Raw genomic sequence first — 25,643 nt, forward strand, 5'->3', positions numbered from 1 at the left:
TATATCACCCATGGCCCTCATAAATGTCATAACTAGCTATTTAAAATGAATATTCGTAGAAAAGCCATTAGGCGTGTTTAAAATACAATTGTGATTGTATAAACGTTCGCGTGACATAATTACGATTCTAAAACCAATTCGGAGTATGCGTTCACGAAACTTCGAACGAACTTTCTTAATAATAAAATTGTTTTAATAGGCCACTAATTAAATTTAGTTCATATAGTCCGAGGTGTGCCATCCACTATTTAATCATACATGGCCCTCGTATTAATTTCATAACCTAGATATTAAAATGACAAATGCTCGTAGTTGCTTTAGGCCCATTTAATATATCGTTGTGATTGTGGACACGTTCGAGTGACATGATTACGTCTTCTAAAAAACAAAACCAGAGTATGCGTTCGCGCAACTTCAGCCAAATTTTTCCTTAATAATAATAAAGCATTACTAATCGTGGACATGTTTGCATGACATGATTTTTGACGCGCCAAATAAATGGGTACACGTACGCGTGACCCGTTTTAATATAATTTCCTAATTAAAAGAGGCAAATGCACATAGGTTTTAAAATCAGTAATTGGACAATTCTATTAAGCCAAGTATGATCAAAGAGACCATGCTAGAACTACAGAACTCGGTAATGCCTAACACCTTCTCCCGGGTTAACAGAATTCCTTACGCGGATTTCTATGTTCGCAGACCATAAATAAAGTCAAATTTCCTCGATTCGGGATTTTAAACCGGTAACTTGAGACACCATAAATTATCTCAAGTGGCGACTCTGATCTTAAATAATAATCTCATTTCGATTGTCACTTAAATTGAAAAAAAACTCATTTATACCCTTCTGGGGGTGGTAAAAAGGATGTGGACACCTTCCTCAAAATTCTGCCCCAGTTTCTGGTCTTAGGGGAAATGAAATTTTTTTTATGATATGACCGAACCCATAAGAATGCTTACAAATCCCCTCTTAAACGGGAATCAGGTCAAGCGTAGTTCAATTACATCAAATGAAGAAATGTAAGATATCTAAGCATAGTATCTCTTGACTGCGTCTGAATTGATTAGCTTTGGCCATATTTCTCCATCCATTTCTGCAAGTATGAATGCTCCTCCTGTCAGCACCCTATGAACCATGTACGGACCCTGCCAGTTGGGAGAGATTTTCCCATTGGCTTCATCTTGATGCAGGAAGATTTTCTTCAATACCAGCTGCCCTGGTTTGACCCTTTTGTTAAAAGCTCTGGACATTCTATTATGATAAAGTTGGCCGTGACATACTGTGTTTATCCTCTTTCCATTGATAAGGGCCAATTTTTCATAGCGACTCCTTATCCACTCTGTATCGCTGAGTTCAGCTTTCTGTATGATTCTTAAAGAAGGAATCTCTACCTCGGCTGGGATGACAACCTCGGTACCATAAACCAGCATGTAGGGAGTTGCCCTGGTTGATGCGCGAACCGTGGTGCGGTATCCCAATATAGTAAAGGGTAACTTCTCATGCCATTTTTTGTGATTCTCTACCATTTTGCTTAGTATCTTCTTAATGTTTTTGTTGGCGGCTTCTACGGCTCCATTCATCTGAGGTCTGTAGACTGTAAAATTCTTGTGCTTGATTTTGAAAGCTTCACACATAGCATTCATCAGATGACTGTTGAGATTGGTGGCATTATCAGTAAAAATGGACTCGGGAACCCTGAATCGACAAACAATACGATCCTTGACAAAGTCTGCAATGACTTTCTTGGTCACAACTTTGTAAGATGCAGCCTCTACCCATTTTGTGAAATAATCAATGGCTACCAGAATAAATTTGTGTCCTTCTGAAGTAGTGGGATCAATCGGACCAATAATATCCATTCTCGAGGTGGCGAATGGCCAAGGTGAGCTTGTTGCATTGAGCTTATTTGGCGGCACTTTTATCAGCATGCACCTGGCATTAAAAGCATTTGCAGACATACTGGATGCAATCTGTCTCCATGGTCATCCAAAAGTAACCGACCCTGAGTATTTTCTTGGCTAAGATAAAACCATTCATATATGGGCCGCAGGTCCCAGCATGTGCGTCCTCAAGCAGTTTAGAAGCTTCTTTTTCATCGACACATCTTAGCAATCCCAAATCGGGAGTTCTTCTATACAAATTTCCTCCACTATGGAAGAAGTGATTGGACAACCTCCGGAGTGTGCATTTCTGAGTGTAGTTTGCGTGCTCCAGATATTCTCCCTTTATGCATCCTTACCGGAGTGGATCAATATAAGTCTTATATGGATATTGTACCATAGATGACAATGTGGCCAATGCATCGGCAAACTCGTTCTGAATTCTAGGCACATGTCGAAACTCTATCTTTGTGAACCTCTTTCTCAATTCTTGCACATTGTGCAGATATGGCAATATCTTGGAATTCTTGGTGGCCCACTCTCCTTGTATCTGGTGCACAAGAAAATCTGAATCACCGATCAATAGAAGCTCTTGGATGTTCATGTCAATTGCTATGTTGAGCCCTAGTATGCAGGCTTCATACTTTGCCATGTTGTTGGTGCAGGGGAATCTGAGTTTAGCAGATCTGGATAATGCTGACCTATTTTTGATACCAAAACTTCTCCAATGCCCACTCCTTTAAAAGTTGCGGCTCCATCGAAGAACATCCTCCAACCATCGTATGTTTCGGTAATGTCTTCCCCTACGAACGACACTTCTTTATCAGGAAAATATGTATTCAAAGGTTCGTATGCTCCTCCCATTGGATTTTCAGCAAGGTGATCTGTCAATGCTTGTCCTTTGACCGCCTTTTGAGTTACGTAGACGATATCGAATTCCCTCAACAGTATCTGCCATTTTGGCCAACTTTCCAATCGGCATGGGTTTTTGAATATGTACTTAGAGGGTCCATTCTGGATATGAGGTATGTAGTGTGGGCACAGAAGTAATGCCTCAATTTCTAGGTTGTCCAGGTCAAAGCACGGCAAGTGCGTTCAAGCAGACAATACCACCTTCATAAGGTGTGAACTTCTTACTCAAGTAATAAATGGCTTGCTCCTTTCATCTTGTCTCGTCATGTTGTCCCAAAACACATTCGAAGGCTCCATCTTATACAAATAGATAAAGTAGCAAAGGTCGTCCTAGTTTTGGCGGGACCAGAACTAGTGTTGTGGACAGGTACTCCTTGATCTTATCAAAAGCTTTCTGACAATCCTCTATCCAGCTTGTTTCGGCATCCTTCCTCAGTATCTTGAAGATGGGTTCACATATGACTGTGGACTATGCTATGAAGCAACTGATATAGTTGAGACGTCCTAAGAAGCTTATCACATCCTTTTTGCTGTTAGGTGGTGGTAACTCCTGAAGAGCTTTGACTTTAGACGGATCCAGTTCAATCCCTCGACGATTGACGATGAATCCTAGTAACTTTCCTACGGGAACCCCGAATGCACACTTTGCGGGGTTCAATTTCAAATTGTACCTCCTTAGCCTATCAAAGAACCTTCTCAGATCTGCTATGTGAACTGCGGCCTTCTTGGATTTGATAATGACATCATCCACATACACCTCTATTTCTTTGTGTATCATATCATAGAAGATGGTTGTCATGGCTCTCATGTAAGTGGCCCCAGCATTCTTCAAACCATATGGCATCATCTTGTAACATTATACACCCCATGGTGTAATAAAAGTTGTCTTCTATACTTCTTCTTCATCCATCCAAATCTAGTGATAACCCGCGAAGCAATCTATAAAGGATTGGAGTTCATACTTGGCACAATTATCGATCAGGATGTGTATATTCGGCAGCGAGAAGTTGTCCTTGGGACTTGTTCTATTTAAATCCCGATAGTCAACACATACTCTGACCTTCCCATCCTTCTTCGGAACTGGCACAATGTTAGCTAACCAGGTTGGATATTCAACCACCCTGAGAACTTGGGCTTTGATTTGCTTGGTAACTTCCTCCTTGATTTTCAGGCTCATATCTGGTTTGAACCTTCTGATATTCTATTTTACTAGCAGGCACATGAGATTAGTAGGCAACTTGTGAGCCACTATGGAAGTGCTCAAACCGGTCATGTCATCATATGACCATGTGAAAATATCCTCATATTCTTTTAGGAAATGAATGTACTCTTCCTTCTCTATTGGTGACAAGTGAATGCTGATGCGGGTCTCCTTGACTGTCTCGGCATCTCCCAAATTTACTGCTTCAATCTCGTCCAGATTGGACTTAGGCTTATTCTCAAAATTTTCAACCTCCCTAACAATTTCCTCGGGTATCTCATCTTCTTCCTATGAATCACTATTGTTATGTTGCGTTGCCTCATTACATGTCACAGTCACTGGTTCATCAGGAAAAGTAATAATAACGCTGTAGAAAGGAAGAATGTAAAGATTGTAGTGAATAATAAAGAGCAAATGCATTTGAAATTTTTTCCAGACAAAGTACGGCTCGATGAATCAAACATTCATTTTGAAATAAGTAAACCTTAAAACAAAATTACGAGAAATCTTAAATGCCTAGATTGGCTTATAGAAGTAGATTTTGCCAAGCTACCCAGGGACTCGGCGGGCTCGGGATGGTGAGATGGTCCAGTTTCTGAGAACAGCTCCCTTCTCCATAGTCTGAATAGTGAGGCATTCTTCCTCCTCCTCCTCAATTATGGCATCACAGTCCATATCCTCGTTCTCCAAGAACAAATTCTTCAACCCAACTAGTGTTTCTTCTTCTGCAGTCCCCCATATTGTGTCAGCCTAGTGAAAAGCTTATTCCAAACGTGGCACTGGTTGCTCAAGAGGGTAATACGGCCCACGCCATAGAGGCGACCAATCATTGTACTTTTGCCATATATACTATATCCGAGCCCAAATGTGTACCATGATTTTTCAGTTGTATTGGTTTGGTGATACCTTGGAGGTTCTTTCCCAACCCTTTTCCGGGTTCATATCCAGACCACGCTAGTACGCTTTCTATTTTGTTACTCCACCACTTATCCTTCTCGACGGCATTGATCCGTTCAATGTGATGATAGGTTTCCCCTCCTAGCCTTCTTCTATGTCCAATGGCTGGGATGGTTTGACTAGTGTAGATGGGGTTACTTCCATCTCCATGAATGATTACCTCCTAGCGATTCTATTCAAACTTCATAGCTTGATATAGTGTGGAAGGCACGGCGCTAGCAGCATAGATCCACAACCGGCCCAACAGAAAATTATACGAGGCTGGTATGTCAAGCACCTGAAATTCAACGTCAAACCAAGTTGGCCCCATCTGCAAGCAAAGGTTGATTTCCTCGATCGTGTCCCTCTGGGACCCATCGAAAGCCTTCGCATTCATGCTTCCTACCCATATCTCATGGAAAGCTTTGTCCAACCTTTTCAGAGTATCCAATGGACAAATATTTTGGCTCGAACCTCCATCAACCAAAACCGTGGCAAGGAACTTGTCTTCAAATTGCACCGTAATATGCAATGCTCGATTGTGATTCAGTCCCTCGGGTGGTAGCTCATATTCGTGGAAGATGATCTTATGACTTTCTAGTACTTGCCTTACCATGTTGGCCATTTCTCCGTCGAACATGCTATTTGACATATAAGCCTCACTCAACACTTTCATTAAGGCATTCTTGTGCGCATATGAATTCTACAACAGTGACATGATAGATATCTGAGCAGGGACTTTGTTCAGATGGTCAACAACCGAGTACTCCCTTGCATGTACTTTCCTCCACAGGTCATCTGGCCCGGTCTCAATGATAGGCTTCCTAGTAGTGGCATCCTTACTTGATCCTCCCAAATGTTCCGGTGTGTAGACTCTTCCAGTTCTAGTCATTCCTTGTACGACGTCAGATTCCTCTACCTTGGCCTTCCCTTTTTTGTCGAGCCTCGGCAACATAATCCTAGGGTATTGTTTTAGAGTTGAATGGGGGTGTGGTTAATACTGTCAGGGTGAAAGGTGTGACCACTCCTACTTCAAATGGAGCAGGGGTGGCTGCAAGTGGAGCTACCTCCACCTCGAATGGAACTGATGCAGTTACTTCCACCTCGATTGGTGCCTGAGTCTATACCGCAATAGGAGTAAGTGTGACTGCATCTTTAAAGTTATCGCCTTCTCGAATAAGCCCGATCGATCCCTTAGGGTCCCATTCTTCATTCGTCTCTATCACATGTACACCATCACCACTATGATCAGGGAGAGGATTGTTGCGGACGTTAGTTGTGGCTTCATTTCCTTGTATGACCTTGTTGTCAATTAGCATCAAGATCTTATCCTTCAATGTTCGGCAGTTAGCAGTGGTATGCCCTTTTATACAGGAATGGTACACACAAGTTTTGTTCGGATTGACCCATTGGGATGGATTTTCTAATGTGACAGCAGGAACATGAGTGATGTAACCCGCGACTTTCAACCTTTCATACAATTGGTCGATGGGCTTAGCAATGGCGGTGTATTGTCTGGGTGGCTTGCGGTCGAAGTTGGGTCTTGGTCTTGGATAATTTTGGCGAGCTGGTGGTGGTTGGAAGTGGGATGGTTGGGAGTTATAGGTGTGATGGACAATGGCTATTGGGAATATATGAGAGATAAAGGTAGATATGTAGGCGGTGATGCTTGGTACGTGGGTGGAGGTATTTGATATATGGGTGGAGGTGCTTGATATGCGGGAGGAGGTGTTTGATATATAAGTGGAGATTTTGGGCCCTGGGCCACCATTACTGCCCCAACATCTCTCTTCTTTGATATGCTACCTAATTGTAATGCCTTATTTGTGGCTTGCAACACCTCAAGTTTGTTACCATCCCGCTCTTGATTCCTTCTTCGATTCTTTCTCCAAGTTTGATGATGTTAGAGAATTTGTGATTTTCAATAACCATCAACCACTCATAATATTGTGGATCATGTGCCCTGACGAAGAATTTATTCATATGTTCTTCGTCCAAAGAGGGCCTGACCTTGGCCGCTTCTAACCTCCAATGAGTATCGTATTCACAGAAAGTCTCAGTAGGTTTCTTCTTAAGATTCTGATTGTAGAAAACATCCGGTGCATTTTCTGTGTTGAACCTGAACCAGTACATGAAATCAGACGCCATGCTTACCTAATCGGACCATTTCTTTGGATTTTGGCTGATATACCAAGACAAAGCATCCCCAGTAAGACTCCTCATAAAGAACTTCATCCAGATCTTTTCATCTTTCTCGACCCCGACAAGCTTGTCATAATAGGTCATTAGATGAGCCCTGGGATCACCTGTGCCGTCGAATATTTCGAACTTGGGAGGGTTGTATCCCTCAGGCAATTCCACATCTGGCTGTATGCACATATCTTCATAGTTAAAAGCTTCTATTCCCTTGTCGCCTTCAACACCCTGAACTCGACTGGTTAACTTTTTGAGCTCTTCAGCCATGTTTTTAATGAACAGATCTTTCTCGGAGGATTCTGGTGTATAGGAGATTAGTTGGGTACAGTGAGGTACCGTTTCCACATATATAAGGCTGCTTTGATGGATGCCAAGGACTTGGGTGTAGTGATGGTCATTGGTGGAGTTTTGGAGATCGGGAATGGGTTGTGGTGTATTTGGGGGAGTGTGGTAAGTGGTGGTTGGTGGGTAATGAATCGGTTGATGATGATGTTGTGGCGGAGTTGGTATAGGAAGCGGATTGATATTTTGAGGTGGAGTTGCGTATTGATTTGTTGTGGTAGAATTTTGTGGCTGTTGGTTTTGTGTGTTTTGTGGAGGTGTTGGGTCTTTTGTGTTTGTTGGGGGATATCAGGGACATTGAGGGTGGGTGACAAGTTTGCTAAGTTGCAAATCTGCTCAAGCTCTCCTTGCAGTTCTAGTATCTTTTGTTCCAGTCTCAAGACTAGATCATTTGGGGCCGGATACTACGACCATCTAAAGTCTCTGCGTTCTCAATATTCTCCTTTCGGATTCCACTTAAGTCATCCATATTTACTTTTCCTCTACCTTTTGTGTTGCTTGGAGGAGGAGGAGGTGGAGGGCCTATAGATCTGGTGTGGTACGCTGATGAGGCCAATATGAGTGAACCAACCTAAGGGGATAGGAATAATAAAAATAAGAAGAAGGAAAAAAACAAAAAGGTAACAAGTTAGTGAGGATCCTAAAATGTTTGCAGTATTTAAGCACATATTGTGGAAATGTAAATTCGTGTCCTACTTTAGGAACCCTGTTATGCCCTATGTAGGCCTAGCGACAAATAAATTTGGAGAACTTTAAATGCCAATAAATGCTTCATTTCATAATATAAAAATAGACGAATTCCAAAATGACACTAAGATAATAAAAATAAGTCATTACTGGCACTTGGCCTTATTACATTTGGAATGCGAGTAAACCTAATCTATTTAGTCTCGGAAGGGCATTCCTCAGGTTAAATGCTCTCGTTGATCAAATCCTCCAGTTCGCGTAGGTTCACCAGTAAAAATTCCTTTGCCAAATGTTCTCCTTCATTTCCCCAGCGTTCTGGCAGTCGGTGACTCTTTTTCTCACTTTTCCTTCCAATTCCAACAGGCTGTATTCCAAATATTCTGACCTCTCACTAGATTTGGCGGCCCTTTATTTCCATTCATTGATTTGGTCATCTGATGGAAGATTCTTCCACCAATCCAGAAAGAATGAGGGTGTCCTAACCATACCAAAGCTAGGGACCTCGTGCCTCATTTTCTGCAAAACAAAAGGGTTAGGACCATCTCCACCAGACTAGACCATTTATACATTTACGATCAGCATATCGACATTTAGTTCTCCAAATTAATGCACAGAACGTGGTTGTGTCCGTTGGGATTATGGAAACCCCGGTGGACTTTGGATAAGGTTTATCTTAAAGGATCATTATGTGGACAACATAACTGATCCAACCAGGTTTGACCATGATGCATGCACAATTCTGATCAGAGTAAGGCTACTATGGGCTTTTAGACTGGTAACCTCAAGCGGACAACTTGAGGGGGAAGGCACAGAACCGTTGACTACACCGCTGATCGACTAGTTTTACCGCAAATAAGCCTTTCCAAGTTTAAGGGTAGTAAATAGGAAGAGCGCAACCACTCATTAAAGTGTTGCTATAAGATTTGATACGCACGAGTGGAATAAGTAAAGCATGATTTATGTAGCAGTTAATAACATGTAGTCAAGTATTTGCACGTAGGTAAAAATAAATACAACATTTAAATAATTGAAAGACAGTTACAGGATAAAAGAAAACAAATAGCCAAGTCAGTTTCAGGGATAAAGAACCATAAATGCTTAAAAGAAAACGACGGTTAAATTCAAATAAGGGAGAAGGGTACGGAATGAAGCATACTTGGACTAATTCATAAAAAGATAAGTTCATTATGGTAAGAGGCTAAAAGGTATCCCCAGCAGAGTCGCCATGCTGCCGCGCCCCCTTTTTTACTCCGCGAGAAAGTCCAGGTTCCGATGTTCATGGGGGTAATAACTCGTTTCCCTTTTGGGATTTGGGTATTTGGAGAGTTGCCACCTAACGGATTATGGTACGTTAGGGAACCTAGAGTGATTAACTATTGGATTGGTTTGCATTGCCAGAGATTTAGCGTAATTGCTCGAAATAACCTTGAGGGGAAGGTGTGAGGCACCCCTCGCGGTCCACAACGTTAGGTCTCGGCCGAACATAACTTATGAATTAGTCCATTAACAAAAACATAGTTTTTAAACACATAATTGCAAATAAGAGCAGGTTGGATATTGTATGACTTAAATAATAGACAAAAGATTTGAACAAGTTGTATACATATAAATCAAAGTTTTAAACAGAAGGGATTTGGGAAATGAGGAGTCCTAGGTTGGTTAGCCTACAGGATCATCCCACACAATATCCGGTAAACACTCCTTAATGAGGGGCTACACGTGACATTAACGCGTAGTCATCATATCCCATATCTACCCTTCCCACCTAGTGGTCATAGCCTAAAGTGTTATAGTAACATTGACAATGCCTATACGTGCACTACCTGTTCCTTCTTTGTGGCCCTGGAGGTATTTTAGGACCTCTAAATCTGGGCAGTTCTAGACGACCCCTAAGGTGCTTAAAAAGGAAGAAAATTCTAGGCGACAGGCAAGAACACATAGGACTTAACAGCTAAATATAGAAAGAGACAGTTAAAAGGCCTAGGTTTACATCCATAAGTAATACACATAGGTTGCACGTCTCAAACATAAACAAGATCAATTTTTTTTGTTTAGAGAAAAAGCCTAAACTAGACGTCTAAGTGGATGTCAATGCACAGAAACATGCAACCCTTTTTATAGACTTGACAGTAAGGCCCTAATCAGTTTTGCCTACTGATTTTAACCTGTTAAATCTGAACAACTTGCAGGATTTAAAAAACGCCTTATAGGCTTGCCTACACGTTGAATAGTGATGTCTTAAGAGCATGATAATTACGTTTGATATAGTAAAAAAATGGGTAGATTTAAAACGGACACTTGAATTCAAAAAGGCATTCTTTCTAGTAGTAAATTTGAGCAGTATTTGAAAGAATTCATTTCAGGAAAAACAAACCGTTGATTAGACCAACTTCGAAATAAACTAATCATGAACTGGATTGACTTATTTAAACTAAAATAATTTTTAGATCTGTAGGCAAAATTTCTGATGTTGCTCCCTATGAATATGATATCTAGTTGTTTATAAACTTATAGGCATGATTTCTAGTGGAAATAAATGTAAACAATCATTGGAACAGAAATTTGAACTTGATCACATGCTTAAGTATGATATCTATTTGTGAAGTTGATTATAAAACCTATAGGCATGATTTGTAGCATGGTGAGTCAAACATAGCAATTATATGAAATCCTATAGGTATGGTTTCTAACATGGTAGGGCAGACATAGCAAATATGAGATCTTATGGGCATGGTAGGGCAGACATAGCAAATATGAGATCCTATAGGCATAGTTTCTACACATATTACCCCACAAATATGTACTACCCACCCCTTTTTACTAATCACCCCAATATTCATTTATAAATTATTACAAACCAAATGAATGAATTACATAGATAAAGAAAAAAGAAAAAGTTACACTATAGGGAGCCTGAAGCAGGCCCAAGTGATTTCCCAAACCTCCAATAGCCTCGAATGCCAATTTCATAGAAAATATCATTGTCTAGGTGCGTCAGAGTTCCCTAAGGTTCTCAAGGATCCCGGGCAGTGCTCACACCTGGACTTTGTAACCAAATTGAGTAACTGCAGTGTGGAAAGGCCATCCTCAGTACACACACTAGAGGGGGCAAGGCAATACACACATTAGAGGGGGCAGAACCTAGGGACTTAGGAGTAGAGTGAGAGTGCTTGACATAGTTTGAAAGGGTTTCAATAGGAAAACAATGTAAAAAAAGAGACTTAGTTGAAATAACTTTGTAAGCAAGAGAGTTGTTGGGTAAACAACTTTTGAAAATAGTGGTGTAATTAAACAAACAGTAGGTCAGTCAAACAAGTTCAGCAATACTCAAATAACAGTCCTTCATACAGGGGAATGGGAATTAGGGACACATAGAGCACAAAGTATCAGGAGCATAGCAGTTCTTGTGGGGCTTAAGGGATTAGGGGATAGCTATTGGTACCAATACATTAGGAGTTTCAGAAACAATCATAGAATCAGCCATTTAAAGTGACAGATCAACTTGCATATCAAAACTGGATAACAAGTAGGCAAGTATTCAAAGCAGGGTAGAGTCATGTTGAGACAGACTACTAGGGGAGGTGGTAGAACAGTTTCTGAAAAGCCCTAAGAAGGTTAGACTAGCATGCTAGATGAGGCAATAATGTAAACATGTCAATTGCATGTTGAACAATAGAACCATGGATAGAAACAAATTAGAAACATGATAAACTGAAGTAGTAAAAGAAACATATTGACTTGAATTGAAATCGGAACATACCAGTAGAGAGATATTAAACACAAAGTGAGGAATAAGAAAGTACGATAGTTAGCCTTGGCTTGCAGCCAGCTAATTCAAAATAATAGCAAGTAACCAAAGAGAGAGAGATAGAGAGCAAAAAAATGTTTGAGTGTGAGAGAGTTTTTGAACCAATGTGTTCGTGTGTTTTGTTAATAAAAAGCAAGGTACTTATAGTTTTAAAATAGGCAGAAAATAAGGGAAGAATCAAAGTTCAGCAACAATTATGGAACTAAGTACTAATCAGAATCAAATCAATGCAAGTACTCCTTTAATTAAGGGGTAATTAACCATCGGTAATGGGCAGAATATGTTTAAGGAAACAAATCAAGTAAGGTATTAGATACAAAATATACAATTAGGGGTAAATACATGAGGATTCAATTAAGGAAACAGTTAGTGAAGAATCAGTAAATAACACGGGTAGCCCAAATAAGGTAACAAAACTAAATAAGGTTGCAGAATATGGAAATAATCGAGAATCAACATATAGCAAATCAATGAATCAAGGACTCGAAATTACTGATTTAATTAGAATAACATAGGTTCCCATGAATAAGCAAATAAACCAAGTTTAAATAGGAAGAATCAAAGGTCTAAAGGAACGTTTTTAAATCAAACCAAGAAATAGGGAACTCAAAATCAATCAAAGAGAGAGTCATGAGTCAATGTTGATAGGTTCTAAATATCTTTGTCTTGTGTTTTGATGATCTAACAAACTTAATGTCAAGAACCAGATAGGGAACTTGACTCACTTGGATTACACCACATCTAACGGATTCCAGCCAAATGTGAACTTGCTATAGCTTCAGGAAAGCTTCAGAAGGTAGGAACCCAAACAAGGACTTGATACTCTTGTGGGTTCCTCACGGTAGTACAAAGTCATTTGGACACAGTTGGAAATGAAGATTCTGCCGCACTGCACTGTTTCCAGCGCCCACTCATTCTCTGATCAACTAAAGTACAATGATTCAAGTTACTCAACTCAAGACAATCTGGGCAGTGTGCAAAAGTACCAGATCAGGAACCTGATCCCTTGGTGCTCCCCTGACAGAAGTCCAAGTCAACTATACAGCTGGAACACAACAGCAGAAAGTGACTGTCCGCAACTGTACAAAGAGGAACAAAACAGTGACCTGGTCCCTTAGAGTTCTCTGACAAAAGTACAAGTCAACTATACATCTAGAACGCAACTGATCGATTATCCGCAATTGTACAAAAAGGAACACAATAGGGACCTGGTCCCTTAGGGTTCTCTGATAGAAGTACAAGCCAACAACAACGGGAAAGTAATTACAGAAAGTGACTACCTGCAACAGTTCAACAGACCGTGCAACAGCCACTTTCCATTTAGATTGGACATCACTAAGGATGTCTTGTGTAGTATAAACCTTATGCAAGGCATAAGATTCAGGTTCAACGCTTGCAAAATCAGAAAAGGAAAATATTCTCTCAAGTGTTCAAGAACCTCTCTCAACAGCAAAGCTGCTGCAACGTCAAGGACCTGATCCGAGATTAATGATATCTTAAGTCCTTAGGGTTGTTGAGTCTTTGTTATGTGTTCTTCATTGTAACTCCTATCCAGTTTTCTTAGAAGCATTAATTAGGTTGAGTCATAAGAAAAATCCTTTGTAACTGTAGTGTGACGAAGTGGCTTGTGGTGGAAACATCACAAGTTAGTCAAAACCTTTGTAACTGTAGGGTGACAAAGTGGCTTGTGGTAGAAATACCATAAGTTAGTCAAATTCTTTGTAACTAGGATAGTTATAGAGCGGATTGTGATGAGAGCATCACAAGTTAGTTGAAGTCTTTGCAATAGAGTTATTGTAAAGTGGCTTGTAATAGGGAGATTGCAAGTTAGTGAAGTTAAAAGCCTACAGGTGTAGGTCGTGGTTTTTTGATCCCCTTGTGTGGGAATTTTCCACATAAAAATCCACGGCCTTATTTACATTCAACATTACTAGCATTCACTGCATAACCCGATAAAGGACAAGGTACTCTACTATTTAGTAGACTCACTCAAACTTAGCATTGTACCAAACTGATATAGGACCATATCCCTATACAGTTTAGTTCATCAGTACTTTTAGAGGAAACACATAGAGAACTCGATTCTCTATATAGTCTGGTGGACGCACAATCTCTATCAAGTGGTATCAGAGCGGGTTCCTCCTATAAGGCTAACACCTAAGAAGGATCCTCATGGCTGCTCCACCAACTCTTGAAAGGAGAAAACCAAAGAAGGAAAAGTACCAGGTACTTAAAGTTGCTAACAATGATTCGAATGAGAAAGATAGTTACATGGCTTACTTAACCAAAAGGTTTAATAAGATGGTCAGAAGAAATGGAGAAGTGCTAGAAAGGGACAGCTCTAACAGATCAACGAACAATGATCTTTGTTACAAAGGAAAGGGTGGACACTTCATGAAAAATTGTCCTCTCTTGAAGCATGAATTCTCAAAGAACATCAAGAGAAAAAGATCAGCTGAATATGACTCAACTGTTGTTTTAATGGCTCGATCAGATAATGATAAAGACGATCACAACAAAGAGGTAAATTTCAGGGATGTTCAGAGAAATCTGAAATCCTATTCCCCAAGAAAGCTCATATCTTTAGCTAATGTATGAATCGATGCATTTCATAGTCTTGTGGAGGATAGGGATTCTTTGACCTTAGAGTTAGCAGAATCTGAACAAACTAGAGTCGACTTAGTGGCTATAGTTACTGACCATAAGAAAACCATTGAAATTTTCAGAAAAGAAAAGAATGATCTTTTGGACGAAATTACAGACTTAAGGGAAACAATAGTGAAAACTGAGATTAAGTAAAAACCTGAAAAATCTGGAAAAGGAAAGGTGATAGCTAGTGAGGTACACATTAGGCTTGAAAATGAGTTGAAAGCTGCTAGAACTAGGATATGTGGTGAACTCGAGAAAAATAAGCAGCTTCAAGTTGAATTGAAGAGAGTAAAAAATGATCTTGAGAAATCTCTCAAGTGGACCTGGTCCTTAGATGCTGTCACTGCCATGTACTTCAAAAACAATGGAAACAGGCAGGGAATCGGGTTCTAAAAGGAGAAAACTCCTTACAACCCTCACAACAAGTATGTCACATTTCCTGATAACTGGCTATGTACACACTGTGGGAACAATGGGCACTTCAAAGTAAATTATCAGGCCAGGGCTCAGTCTGTTCAGAAAAACAAAGTGACTACTGACAGGGGACCAGGTACCGCTCACAAGAAACCAATGCTGCCTACATGGACGAGAAAAGCTCTTATCCATCCCTTCTATCATAACAAGGGACCCAAACTAGTTTGGGTTCTTAAATCTAACCCATAATTTAGATGTGCAGGGAACAGTTGGAGGAAGCGGACTGCAATGGATCATGAACAGTGGATGCTCAAAGCACATGACTGTAAATACCATGGTTTTTCTCTCACTGAAAGCCCTGCAAGGAAGGGATGTACCCTTTGGAAAATGGAAAGAAGGGGTACATTCTAGGTATGAGGAAGAAAAACAAGGTAGAAGTTCGTGTCTAAGCTGGTGATATGAGCTGCTTGAATGCAGTTGATAATTATTCGAAGACTTGGCATAAAGGATTAGGGGGATACAAGTTTCTCACTTCTAGAAGTATTGATGAAACAGGACCTGGTCCATGTTCTATCAAATTCAAAGTTCAAAGAACATAGAGCATGCAATTCCTATGGGAATGCAGAGTAAGAGTGTAAAGAGATGCATGATCATACCTCTCCAGAATCCTACCCCCTCTGAGTTGTTGACTGGAAGGAAACCCAAGCTGACTCACCTAAGAACATTTAGGTACAAATACTATGTTCTCAACAATGGAAAGGATCCGCTTGGTAAATTTGATGCCAAGAGTGATGAAGAAATCCTTCTGGGATATTCCTCTTAAAACAAAGTCTACAAGGCTGCAGCAAAAGGTCACAATGTGTGGAAGAAAGTGATAATAAGCTATTAAACAAGACTCCTGCTTCTGACAAAAGAGGAAACAATGATGATCAAAATAATGAACCACCTTTAGCCCCTGGGGAAGTATCTGATGTTTCAAATGGAAAGGCTGATATGATGAGTGAGAAGAAGGAGACAAGTGAAGACAATGTAACGTCTTCTTTCACTCCTCAAGAGGAACCTAGTACTTCCATTACTACCCCTGAAGCAGAAGAAAGAGTTGGATATGCAGTACAAGTCACTCCCCAAGTAACTGAACAATGAGTGCCGGGAAATCCATTTAACTTACCCAGTTTCTCTACTAATCAATCCTCAGTCCCAAATTGGAAACACAAAAGCTCCCATTCACTTGATAATATAATCACCCCTTGATTCTGGAGTTTAGACAAGATAACAAAAACCATAAATTCCCTAGCCTTCTCAGCATTTCTATCCCAAAAAGAACCCAAAAAATATCAAGGAAGCCTTGTAGGATGCAGACTGGATTACTGAAATGCAAGAGGAACTGCATCAACTTGAAAGAACCAGGGTATGGCACCTGGTACCTAGACCCTCAGACAGAACCATCATAGGGACCAGGTGGGTATTTAGGAATGAGCTGGATGAACATGGAAATGCTACAAGGAACAAATCAAGGCTTGATGTCCAAGGATTCATTCAAGAGGAAAGATTAACAATACATTGTCTTTGAAAAAACGGGGAAGGAACCTGCTCATTGATCAGATTTATGTGGATGACATCACATTTGGAGATACAACTAACTCATTATGTGAGAAATTTGCTAAACTCATGGGAAGTGAGTTTGAAATGAGTACGATGGGGGAACTGAATGTCTTCCTTGGTCTTCAAGAGAAGCTGTCTATAAATGGAACGTATATCAGTCAGAAATGCATCAAAGAACTCTTGAAAAGGTTTGACATGGGAGTATGGTAATCATTGGATCACTACTCTACCTTACTGCCAGCAGGCCAGGCATTGTATTCAGTGTGGGATTACATGCAAGGTTCCTATCAAATCTTGAGGAATCTCATCTGAAGGCTGCTAAGAGAATTCTGAGATATTTTAAGGGCACACAAAATCTGGTTCTGTACTATACTTCAGGTGACAATTTCAACCTCATTGGTTATGCTGACACTGATTATGCAGGTTATCTAGTAGATAGGAAAGGCACATCTGGAATGGCTCATTCCCTTATATCATGCTTTATCTCATAGGGTACAAGGAAACAAAACTCAGTAGCTCCCTCAACAGCTGAAGTAGAATTTGTTGCAGTTGCCTCATAATATGCTCATTCACTGTGGATCAAGCAATAATTGGAAGATTTTGATGCATACATTGATTCTGTGCCACTTCTATGTGGAAAAAGGGTCTTATTTGTATAAGATTTTGTTGCATGGAAGATCAAATTGCAGATATCTTCAGCAACACTCTAAGCAGGGAACACTTTGATAAACAAGATGGCATTGGGATCACTTGAACCTAATTAAGAACCTGGTTCTGCTGCCATGACTATGATAGTCACACTAAGGTGAAATTGGCTAAAGTATTTTTTGACTAGGCCTAACTCACATCTATACCATTGCAGGTAAACACGCATGATGATCATAGAAGCTAAAGGTACAGTGTTGAACTTCGAGGGAGAGATGCAAAAACCCTTTTACTAAAACAGGTCAGGAGCCTAGTTCCTGCACCACAGGTTAGTAGTTATGTGTTTTTCACATGCTTGTTCAAAAAAAGGGGATAGAAAAATTAATTCAACTGCCACATCATGTGAATTTTTAGACCAGCAGTTCTAAACCATTGTCTTCATTTGCATCTTTTTAATTTTTCCTTCAGAACTCTCTACCACTTCTCTCACCATGGCCAACGAATAATCGTCTTTTTCTCTTGCCATCGACATCACTTCCACATCTCCTACTCCCTTAACACCATCACCAGAAACCCACTTCTTCACTATCCCTGATACTCCTCATCTCCAGTCACCTCTACTCTTCTCCAGTCACCTCATCTCTAGTCTCACTTCCATGAGTTGCAAACCCTACTTCTCCTATGTTCCTGAATCTCAAGGTGAAGAAACTCCATTCTTAGGGATGAAAGAACTCTGGTTCTTTTTGAGTCTCCGGTTCATTACACCATCATAGAAGAATTTGTTGAAGAACCTGATTCTCTTTTAGCTGAAACAAACTAGGTGGTTTGTAAAAGAAAGAGGCTTTTAAGTGTGCCTTGAAGAAAAGTAAGCAGAGTATTAAAAAAGAGGTTGATAAAATAGGGGGAAGCAGTGGCTGATAAACACATTTCAGTGGTTGAGGTTAATAAAATGCTATGGAGTAACCTAGTTCCTTAGTGAAAAGATCTATAAAAGGTTGTGGATGAGAAAGATTTGTTTGATGGTGATATTGTGACTGTTGTGAGCAGGAATGGGAAGTTTATTGAAGTATCTAGAAAACAAAAGTGGGAAACTGTGGGAGGACCTGGTTCAATGAAGACCATATGGTAGGTATGAGACAAGTTCTGGACTTAGGCAACTAGTGGAGAAACTGCTTGACTAACAGTTGTCTGCAACTAACCGCATGGACTTAGCTCTCAAAACCATTGTTGCCTTCTCTTCCAAGCCTCCCTCTTCTAGTGCCCCCTAGGATCCTCTCAGTGGCCAGTTATCTTTTGCTCTGATGATTCTGTGGCTGTTGTTTTTCTTTTTGTTTGTCTTTTTGCGATAGCATGTTGGATTTTATCGTGCTACTCCTGTTGAAACAGTCAAATTTCTTATCAATAAAACAGCTCTTCTTTTTCTTGTACAATGCTTGTTTTCCCTTTTGCTTCTCTTTTCTATCATGATTGTGTCCACATATGTGGCATGAGTTAGCTTTGTTGGACTTCTTTATGCCTTTTTGTCTGACTGTGTTTTTTTGTTGATGCCAAAAGGGGGAAGAATAGAGTCAAGGTGAACATATGTCAGGGGGAACATATGTCAGGGGGAAGAATAGAGTCAGGGGGAACATATGCAGTTGCTGGTACCTTATCTGGTTAAGTCAAATAGTCATCAATGTTTAAATGTTTGTCATCATCAAAAAGGGGGAAATTGATGTGCTTAAAGTCTTTTAAGCTATGTTTTGATGATCTAACAAACTTTCTATATGGAACCAGATAAAAGACCAAGAATGATAGCAAAAGGTTAGGGGGAACATATGAGGAAACATGTGTAAGTAAGGGCATAAAGTCAGGGGGAACCTGTGGTATCCTGTTATCCAATCTGGTTCTCTGAACTCTAACTTTTTGTATTCAATGCTAAGTTTGTCATCATCAAAAAGGGGGAAATTGATAGGATTTCAATATCTTTGTCTTGTGTTTTGATGATCTAACAAACTTAATGTCAAGAACCAGATAGGGAACCTAACTCACTTGGATTACACTGCATTTAACGGATTCCAGCCAAATGGGAACTTGTTACAGCTTCAGGAAAGCATTAGAAGGTAGGAACCCAAACTAGGACCTGATACTCTTGTGGGTTCCTCACGGCAGTACAAAGTCATTTGGACACAGCTAGAAATGAAGATTCTGCCGTACTGCACTATTTCCAGCGCCCATTCATTCTTTGATCAACTAAAGTACAATGATTCAAGTTACTCAACTCAAGACAATCTTGGAAGTGTGCAAAAGTACCAGATCAGGAACCTGATCCCTTGGTGCACCCCTGGCAGAAGTCCAAGTCAACTATACAGTTGGAATACAACTGCAGAAAGTGACTGTCTGCAACTGTACAAAGAGGAACACAACAGGGACCTGGTCCCTTAGAGTTCTTTGACAAAAGTACAAGTCACCTATATAGCTGGAACGTAACTGAGTGATTGTCCGCAACTGTACAAAGAGGAACACAATAGGGACCTTGTCCCTTAGGGTTCTCTGACAGAAGTACAAGCCAACTACAGCTAGAAAGCAATTGCAGAAAGTGACTGCCTACAACAGTGTAGCAGACAGTGTAGCAATCACTTTCCATTTAGATTGGACATCACCATTGAGATTGGACATCACTAAGGATGTCTTGTGTAGTACAAACGTTATGCAAGGCATAAGATTCAGGTTTAACGCTTGCAAAATCAATAAAGGAAAATATTCTCTCAAGTGTTCAAGAACCTCTCTCAGCAACAAAGCTGCTGCAACCTCAAGGACCTGATCCGAGATTGATGATATCTTAAGTCCTTAGGGTTGTCGAGTCTTTGTTATGTGTTCTTCATTGTAACTCCTATGATTAGGTTGAGTCATAAGAAAAATCCTTTGTAACCGTAGTGTGACAAAGTGGCTTGTGGTGGAAACATCACAAGTTAGTCAAAACCTTTGTAACCGTAGGGTGACAAAGTGGCTTGTGGTAGAAATACCACAAGATAGTCAAATTCTTTGTAACTAGGATAGTTATAGAGTGGCTTGTGATGAGAGCATCACAAGTTAGTTGAAGTCTTAGCAATAGAGTTATTGTTAAGTGGCTTGTAATAGGGAGATTGCAAGTTAGTGAAGTTAAAAGCCTACATGTGTAGGTCGTGGCTTTTTGATCCCCTTGTGTGGGATTTTTCCACATAAAAATCCACGGTCTTATTTACATTCATCTTTACTAGCATTCACTGTAGAACCCGATAAAGGACCAGGTACTCTACTATATAGTGGACTCGCTCAAACTTAGAACTTTACCAAACTGATATAGGACCAGATCCCTATACAGTTTGGTTCATCAGTACTTTCAAAGGAAACACATAGAGAACCCGGTTCTCTATGCAGTCTGGTGGACGCATAGTCTCTAATAAATGTTTTAGCATATAAATAAAGTAAGATAAGAATAACCAGACATAGCAAACATGGAGGTTAAACAACACTGATAGAAAGAGGCAAGTCTTGAACAGTCAAGATGAACACAAGAACATAGAGTTGATGTAAGTTAGGCTAAGAAACTTAGCAGGAATATATTCGGGGCAAGATAGTCACAGAAACTCAAATAAGAACTGGTCAGTCATGCTAATACACAGAACAAAACGAAGAAACCTAGAAAATTAGGGCTTTCAACATAGATGAGTTGACGATGTAGTAAAGTCATAAAATCAATTAAAATAATGCAAGAAACAGAAGTTTAAACACAAAGAATCAATTAAAGAAGGTTTTAAAAAGAAGTTCTGAAACCCTAGTTTTTAGAAGTAGGTTAAATATACTTAAAATCAACGATTCTTGTAAAGAATCTCAGGGACAGTGCAAAATATTAAAGGAAAAAACTCAAATCGTCTTTGATCTATACAGATCTAGGAGATGTAGAAAGAAATTAGGGTTTCAAAAGAAACCCGTATAGAGATGAAGAACCTGCTTAGAAAACCCAAGGATCTTTGCAAATACAGCATGATTTTGCTTGAAATCACACTGGAGTAGCCAAGAATAGGCAGTTGATGAACCCTAGATGCAATTCGGCATGGCCCTGGGCCCTTGAACACCTTAGAGAAGGCAGACATGGCATGAGAGAAGCCATTGGAGGCTTAGGAGACGATGAGAGGTCACCGGAGATAGCTGGAGATGGGAAGTCAGCAGTTGAAGGGCTAGGGTTAGGTTGAGAGTGTAGTTAGAGTAGAGAGGATTTCAGGGCGGCTGTATATGGAAAATGATTAGGGTTGGGGGTTGTTTAGAATTAAAAAAGGCAAGAATCAATACGGGTTGTTGATCTTTCAGATTAACGACCATGATTTAATTGGTTATGGGTCGGGTAGGTGTGTTTAGGGTTTGGGTCGGGTAATTTGGCCTAAAATTGGGCTGGGTATTGGGTTTAATTGTGGCTATAATTGAAATCCAATTTGGCTAAGTTTTAAATAGCCAATTTAACCCTACATAATTTATAATAAAATAATAAATGATTTCTAAAAAAATAATTTCATGTACTAAAATGATTTAAAATAGATTTTTAATATTTTAAAATATAAAAAGATCAATTTTATGCATATAAAACGTAATTGTACATTAATAAGGCTAATATTGCAATTATAAGCAAATTAGTTTTAGAAATGCAAAATACAATTATAAAAATGCACTAAAAATATTTTAATAATATTTTGGCATAAATATAGAATTTAGATGACTAAATTACCACAGCAATAATTTGAGAGATAATTATTGGGTATTTTATGAGTAAAAAGGAGAGAGGAAATAAATCAATTTAAAATCTTTAAAATTATAGAAAAATTAAACCTTGTGCATGTTATATATGCATATACATGCTATTTTAAAAGTATTTATGCATATTAAAAATATATAGGTAAAAATTGGGTATCAAGAGTTACGTCGGATGTGCTTGCGTTCAAAGAAAAATGGTAAGTTTTGTGGGGGGAAGGTTGGTTCGTGCTTATGTCGGCTGGCTTTGCTTTGATCCATTCTGAAAGCCTTTTCGAGTTCCCCTGGGTGACACCTGACTGTTATGGAAATAGAGTTTTCGAAAATATGCAATTATTGATAAAAATAGAGTTGTTTTAGAAACGTATTGATATATTGAGTAATTTTGATGAACTAGTAACTGTAACACATCTCAAAGGCATTGCAGCTGTCTTATATTAGAATTTTGAGGGTTCTCCTCAAATTCTGCCCCAGTTTGGTAGATGATCTTTTGACCGTTTGCGGATAATGGATCTTGTTGAACCTTCTTTTGAATTTTGAGAATCCTTCTCAAAATTCTTCCCTAGTTTCTTAACCAATTTTTGACTTTTTGGTATGCGATGGCGCCAGTTGGACTTGCTCTGGAATTTTGAGGGTCCTCTTCAAAATTCTACCCTAGTTTCTGATCTTGGGGGGGGGGAATGGAAATTTTGTTATGATATGACCAAACCCATAAGGCTGCCTACGTACCTCGTCTTAAAAGTGAATCATGTCAACTGTAGTTCAATTACATCAGATGAGCAAATGTAAATAATCTAAGCATAATATCTTTTGACTACGTCTGAATTGATTGGTTTGGCCAAATTTCTCCATCCATTTCTGTAAGTATGAGTGCTCTTCCTGTCAGTACCCTGTGAACCATATACAGACCTTGCCAGTTGGGGGAGAATTTCCCTTTGGCTTCATCTTGATGTGGGAAGATCTTCTTCAGCACCGACTGACCTGGTGCAAATTGCCTTGGTTTGACCCTCTTTGTTGAAAGCTCTGGGCATTCTACTTTGATAAAGTTGGTCGTGACATATTGCGTTCATCCTCTTTCCATTTATAAGGTCCAATTGTCCATAGCGACTCCTTATCCACTCTTCATAGATGAGTTCAACTTTTTGTATGATTCTTAAAGAAAGAATCTCTACCTCGGCTGGGATGACTATAACGACCCGGCCGGTCATTTTAAGAATTCATGCCCAAATCCCCTACTAACTGCTTTCCCTGTGTTTATTTCTGCTATTTTGATTTGTTGGGATGTTCGGTTTTGAGTTTCGGAGAGTTTTTGTACACTTAGTCCCTAAATAAGAGCTTAAGTTTTGGAAATTTGACCAGAGTCGGAGCAGTGTGAAGATTGCCTTGGAATAGAATTCTATCGGTTCTACTAGTTTCGTTGTGTGATTTCGGGCTTAGGGGCGTGATCAGATTGTGTTTTGGAGGTCCGTAGCTAATTTAGGCTTGAAATGCCGAAAGTGGAATTTTTGAAGTTTCCGGTTCGATAGTGAGATTTTGATCCGAGGGTCATAATGGAATTCTAGAAGTTGGAGTAGCTTCGTAGGGTTGAATGTGATGTGTGTGCAAATTTTCAGGTCATTCGGACAAGGTTTGATAGACTTTTTGATCGAAAGCGTAAATTGGAAGTTTTAGAAATCCTTAGGCTTGGGTTGAAGAGTTATTTGTGGTTTTAGCATTGTTTGATGTGATTCGAGTGTTGGAATAAGTTAGTTTGATGTTTTAGGACTGGTTGGTATAATTTGTTGAGGTCCGGGGGGGCTTGGGTGAGTTTCGGGTGCTTAACGGAAGTGGAATTGGATTTAGGAAGAACTGGAATTTGTTGAACCTGTCAAAACCGCACCAGCGTGTGTGGGACCGCAGGTGGGATGCCGCAGAAGCGAGTTTGGCCCAAAGCTCCAGGATCCGCAGGTGCAGCTGGGTTTTTGCAAATGCGGTGCCGCAGATGCGGCCAAGCGACTACAGATGTGGACGCAGACCATTAAGTGATTTCTCGCACCTGCGATGCATTCTTCTACAGGTGCAGGACCGCAGGTGCGCTCCCTTGACCGCAGATGCGGTAATCGCTGAGCAGACATATGAAATTTTGAGGGTTTGGTTCAAAACTTGGAAAAATCAAATTGGAGCCCGGAGAGAGCGATTTTGGGAGGAAATTAAAAAGGAAATCATTGGGTAACAATTCTTTAACCCTTTCTAGTTATATTCCATCAATCTATAGTTAGTTTTATCATTTAATTTCAGATTGGAGATGAAAATTGAGGAAAAGTTGGAAGAAAGTTCTTAGACCTAGAATTCGAATTTTGATTGACAATTTGACCTTGGATTTTGATAATTTTAGTATGCATAAACTCATGAGAGTATGAGGATTCTAAAAATATAAATTTTACCGACTCCGAGACGTAGGCCCAAGGGACGTTTTGGTCATTTTACCTAATCTCGTGTATTAGATTAGAATTTAATTGTAGAATCAGTTACTTGAAGTGTTATTTACATTATGCAATTGAATTGAATAGATTTGGGCCATCTGGAGTCGAGTACTCGTGGAAAAAGCTTGGTTTCAGGTTGATTTTGAGCTGGTTCGAGGTAAGTGGCTTGGGTAACCTTGTGTGGGGGACCTTCCCCTTAGGATTTGGTATTATTGATAATTGAAATGCTTGTACATGAGGTGACGAGTGCGTAGTTGTGCTAATTGTTGGAAATCCAGTTTTCATTAAGAAATTACTAGTTTGTTTCCTTTCCTGTTTATGTTACTTACAAATTTTAGCATGTTGTTAGCTTAGAAAAGCATGTCTAATTGAATTAACTACCTTACTTGTTCAAACTGCCTTATTTGGATTACGTGCAGCATGCTAGATTAGAAATACCTGCTTACCTTGGTATGGAACTTGAATTGAACTGTGTACATCTTCTTGCTGCTGCTGTGTGTTTACTTTGGGACTATAGGATGATATCCCCAGAGATCCCCCTATTTGTTTACTTTGGGACTACAGAATGGTTCTCCGGGAGATCCCCTGCACATTTACATTGGAACTACGGGACTGCACCCGATAGATTCCCCCTGTACTGCGTATTTACATTTGGGGCTACAGATCGGTATTCTGGGAGATCCCTTCACATTATGAGTTGGACTATGGGACGGTATCCCGGGAGATCCACTGGATATTTACATTTGGGACTATAGGACGATATCCTGGGAGATCCCTGGTTGTTACCTTTTGTATTGAGTTACATCTCTTTCTGTGTTTATTTTGCCTCTGTGGTAGTTGTTGCGGTCCTTTATATCCTACATTACTTTTACTGTTGTATTTATTTATACTGTTTATTTCTACACTGTTGAACCTTATATTTTATTTAACCTAAATAAGGCCTTGACCTTCCTCGTCACTAACCGATTGAGGTTAGGCTTGGCACTTACTGAGTACCCCTATGGTGTACTCATGCCCTTTCTGCGCATACTTTCCATGTGTAGATCCAGGTACTTCGACTCAGTCCTATCACCCTTGAGGCGAGGCGACTGCTCCAGAGACGTCGAGGTATATCTGCTGCGTCCGCAGATCGAGGAATACC

The 25,643-nt window shown here is 39.8% G+C and overlaps 1 protein-coding gene across 1 annotated transcript; it reads right to left on the bottom strand.

The window, feature by feature from the left end:
* Window positions 1-1,032: 1,032 nt before the first annotated feature.
* On the bottom strand, window positions 1,033-1,530 carry LOC138878274 (uncharacterized). The gene has a single exon (XM_070157942.1). The coding sequence runs from the start codon at window positions 1,528-1,530 to the stop codon at window positions 1,033-1,035; it is 498 nt and encodes a 165-aa protein (XP_070014043.1).
* Between the last annotated feature and the right edge of the window lie 24,113 nt (window positions 1,531-25,643).

This window comes from Nicotiana sylvestris, chromosome 9 (genome assembly GCF_000393655.2).
Source record: "Nicotiana sylvestris chromosome 9, ASM39365v2, whole genome shotgun sequence".
Lineage (NCBI taxonomy): Eukaryota > Viridiplantae > Streptophyta > Magnoliopsida > Solanales > Solanaceae > Nicotiana > Nicotiana sylvestris.